This window comes from Lolium perenne, chromosome 2 (assembly GCF_019359855.2).
Source record: "Lolium perenne isolate Kyuss_39 chromosome 2, Kyuss_2.0, whole genome shotgun sequence".
Lineage (NCBI taxonomy): Eukaryota > Viridiplantae > Streptophyta > Magnoliopsida > Poales > Poaceae > Lolium > Lolium perenne.
Window position 1 is genome coordinate 164,696,783 of NC_067245.2, and position 4,506 is coordinate 164,701,288.

The window sequence follows — 4,506 nt, forward strand, 5'->3', positions numbered from 1 at the left end:
TTGCCTGGCTGGGATCCAGCGGCGGTGGGAGGGGAGATGGGGAGGGCGGTGGCTGGGGTTAGGGGGCCAGGAGAGGGAGGAAAAACTATCCATGCACCTGCCTTGTGAAACACATATATGAGTCCCAACTGTTGGCAAAGTTAACCTTACATTGTAGCTATTTTTATAAGCTATGTGGGCCCCAGCTTATGGCTAAAGTGAACTTTATACGTAGATGATGACCTTATACGACTATACGAGGGTTGGAGAGGGTCTTGTGCATTTCTTATACGACTATACGAGGGTTCTTTGCAGCCCGGAGATTTGATTATAAAACGAACCAGTGCATTTAGTCGGTACTTCTGTACATACTATGTAAGCACGTGCTTTTCTTACGTGAGAGTGGTTTCGTAGAACTTTTCACCGTGGCTGCTAATACATGCCTACCTCATGCAGATAGAGCCATATGCATTTCAAAATCTACTCGCGTCTACCTTGTCCGAGCAGAATCGAGTGCATGCGCCATCAAAGATTGTTTCTCCCCCACAACTTGTTTTACTAATCTCTGCACCGGTTGTTTTCCCTTCGTCTTGTTCAACCTCTTTTACCAAGTTTTACTATTACTTCCTCCGTTTGAAAATGTAGGATGTTGGAGTACTTTCTTTAGTTCACCCATTTTAGTCTGTATTTAGTCTATTTCTAATATATAGATTCACTTTAGTTTGTATCTAATCTACATTATAAACACCTAAAACATCTTACATTTCCAAACGAAGGGAGTACTACATACCTACAACTCTACCTAGGATTGCATGTGGCGTCGAAGGAGGAATTACCAACCCTAGGATGAAACTTCAGCGTCTCCGATAGGGCAATTAGAATCCACTACTTATCGTCGAGATTTCTTTTAGGTGTGTCAACTAGGCTGCAGTTACTAGTTTTCTTACATCGGAAAACAAGCGCATTTACCAGGTTTATTTGCAGTCATGGGCGTGTCAAAGAAATGAAGAAAGGATGACTGCCACAAAAATACATTTTAGGGGTGTAGAACAGTTTATATTTTGGAAATTATATCGGGGGCACATTCGCTCTCAGGACGCGCTCCATCTTGTGGTCTCTTGCATGCGGAACCCCTCTCAGTTTCGGATGACATGCAAAAAAAAAGAGTAGTGCATGCAAAACCCCTCTCAATTCATGATGAAGTGCAAAAAGTGTGGTGCTACATAGACTTAAGAGAAAAATCAAAATACTAAGTGTGCATAGAAAAGGTGGTGTATTGGAAGCTCAAGTTGTGGTTTCAATTTGAGTTAAGTTCGTACGACGACTGCTTCAAAAGTAGATCCCATTTATATGTTTCTATAAAAAAAATCAGGCTCTTTTCTTGTGAGTGAAATAAGACACAAATTGTCAATCTACTTCGTAATTTGTTACCACGTAACCACTTTAATGTCGATACATCGGAAATTTGTTAAGTCTTCGGCTGGCAACTTTGAACTAACAAAAACAGGTTGAAACATTGAGAGATGCACTCTGGCTACCTTGCCAAAGCAAGTGCAATCTTGAAGGCAGATTGTAAACCTAGTGCAGCTTAGAGAGATAAAACACTCTAAAGTTCCAACTTGATAAATATTCACAATAATATCAACATCTTTGGTTGTTAATACATGCACGCTAATTTCTTCCGCTGTTGATAGACATGCCAATTTCTGCCTTACCAGTTACTCCCTCCGTTTGGTGCAAGTTTACATTTAACTTTTGTCCTAAGTAAAACTATTTTAATTTAACCGATTTTATATAAAAAAACATGGGTATATTTATGACATGAAATTTCTATATTATGAAACTATGCTTCAAGTTGGATCTAGTGATAATATTATAAATGTAGCTATTTTTTAAATAAAATTGGTCAGAGCTTGATTTAGGGTAGAAAAGTTAAAATTACACTTACTATTTTCTTATTTCAGAGCGGAGGGAAGACAATATATTTTATATGCTCAAAACTATTTAGAGAAAACAAAAACATATCGTACAATGGATTACTGTTAGTAGAGTTCAAACGTTAAAAAATGACATATTGCCATCTCTATGTCAACTCTTAAACTTTTCTGTGCGAATGAGCAGAATGGATGAAGAGCACTTTAAAAACAATCCATATTTGAAATACTATCTCTATCTGTAAAGAGATATCGCCAATCAATCAAAATTTAAATATATCTGAATACTTTTTAGTGTATATATAAATATAAGGATTTGCTAGCTAGTTCTCAGCTGATAACTAGCTTTATATATTCGAATTTAAACCAATCTCCGGCATCTTATATGGACACGGTAATATTTGTTTGGGATGGGATGGCTATATAAGAGTGCTTAATCTCACCAACACTACCTTCCTAGCAGTACTGCCTGCATTTCCTCTCACCGTTGTTCCGCTGAAGCTTTGCACCAGGCCTACGTGTACGACATGCCGGCCGCCGTGGCTGCCCCCGCCTCCGGCGACGCAAACGTTGTCGAGGACCTCTTCGGATTCCTCCGCGTACTCAGCGACGGCTCCATCATCCGTTCGCCGGACGACCCGGAGTTCTCCCCAACCACTTTTCCCAGCGACCATCCGAGCGTGCAGTGGAGGGACGCCGTCTACGACAAGGCCAACAGCCTCCGCGTCCGCATGTACAAGCCGTCCGCCGGCGCCGAGCCGGTGGGCCGGAAGCTGCCGGTGCTCGTCCACTTCCACGGCGGGGGCTTCTGCCTCGGCTCGTGCACGTGGGGCAACGTCCACAGCTTCTGCCTCCGGCTCGCCACAGAGGCTGACGCCGTTGTTCTCTCCGCCGGGTACCGCCTTGCCCCGGAGCACCGCCTCCCCGCCGCTTTCGACGACGCCGAAGGCTTCCTAAAATGGCTAAGCGATCAGTCCGTAAACGCCGCCGCCTCCGACGGCTGGCTCACCGAGGCCGCAGACTTCGGCCGCGTGTTCGTCACCGGCGACTCCGCGGGTGGGACCATGGCGCACCACCTCGCCGTGCGCGCCGGCTCGGCCACGCCCAAACGCGGCGAGGGCGACGTCGACCCTATCACGATCAAAGGGTACGTCCTGCTTATGCCGTTCTTTGGCGGCGTCCACCGATCGAAGTCGGAGGCGGTTGAGTTCCCACTGGAGGAGTTGCCGTTCGTCAACCTGGCCTTGCTGGACCAGTTCTGGCGGCTCTCGCTGCCTGTGGGCGCCAGCAGGGACCACCCTATAGCCAACCCGTTCGGACCGGACAGCCCTGGCCTAGATTCGGTGGAGTTCCCGCCGGTCCTCGTCGTCTCCGGCGGCACCGACATTCTGCGCGACCGCAACGTCGACTACGCGGAGCGGCTGGCGGCGTTGGGCAAGCCAGTGAAGGCCATCGAGTTCGGAGGCCAGCCGCACGGGTTCTACACGCTGGACCCGTGGTCAGAGACCACCGGCGAGCTGATCCGGCTCATCGCCCGGTTCATCGTCGACAGCTGCGTCTTGGAGCCAAAGACCGCTTGAGTCGGTGCACACCGTGTACGTACGAGACTGGCGGCGAGTCCACGACTGCGGGTTATCTGCATATCCTTAATGTAAATTTTCGTATATTGTCGTGTACAAGTTGCAGTTAGAACGCCGTGTCTACTTGTCCTCGCATGTCAGTGATGTGATTTGTATCCCCCAACCCACCTAAGAAAAGTCATGTGTTTTGAGCGTCCGAAGTTGTTGGTATAGGACATGACAATCTATCTATTATATACTAAAAGCAAAATATGAATGTCTAAAATAGAGACACCACGTTAATCCACATCATCATAACTATTTAAACAGTTAGATCTATAATTAGTGGCTGAGATTAAAAGATAAAAAGATTACGTACAACATTAATTATGTACAAACGAGGTAACAAACACAGACGAAATAATATGTCACGCGTGCAGGAAGCTAACCAAAAGCTGATTAATTATGGCAAATCCAGCTCCGTACGACACCAAAAGATGATTAATTGTGGCAAGTCCGGTTTCCATACGACACACCTGCGCCCGCAAAGAAAAGAAGCATAACTACCGTACTAGATTAAACAAAAATGATGGATACTGTCACGTCCGTATCTCCAAAGGACATTGCCTGTGCCTATTACAAAAACTGACTACACCAGCTAGATTGAACGTGGTGGTAGAAAAGTAGTACGATATGATACGACATGAAGAATAGGCCGGCTGGTCACTAGCTAGGTAACAATATTTGAACATGAATCTTGAACGTAGATAGTATTACTCTCTCTATTTTAAAATAACTTGCTCAACTTTATCTAGATATAGGAAGTATATACATTTGTAGACTTTTCAAAGATTTTGCAAATATATTCCAAGTTATTAAGCGCTTAAAGTGATGTTCAATTTAGGGGTTTTTTCTCGGCCCATACTTGGGGTATCTCACTGGAAATTGGTTATTTCGGTAGGTAAGTAAATATAGGTTATCTTCTTGAATTTGTGTGTAAGTTAAAACCTATGTACTACTTTATTAATATCACC

The 4,506-nt window shown here is 44.8% G+C and overlaps 1 protein-coding gene across 1 annotated transcript; it reads left to right on the forward strand.

The window, feature by feature from the left end:
* Positions 1–2,366: 2,366 nt before the first annotated feature.
* Positions 2,367–3,622, forward strand: LOC127333858 (strigolactones hydrolase CXE15-like). The gene has a single exon (XM_051360295.1). It carries the CDS (start codon positions 2,441–2,443, stop codon positions 3,491–3,493), a length of 1,053 nt encoding a protein of 350 aa, XP_051216255.1. The 5' UTR covers positions 2,367–2,440; the 3' UTR covers positions 3,494–3,622.
* Positions 3,623–4,506: the final 884 nt, after the last annotated feature.

Coding starts and splice junctions, on each gene's coding strand:
- LOC127333858 (XM_051360295.1), top strand. CDS start 2,441: ATGCCGGCCGCCGTGGCTGCCCCCGCCTCCGGCGACGCAAACGTTGTC.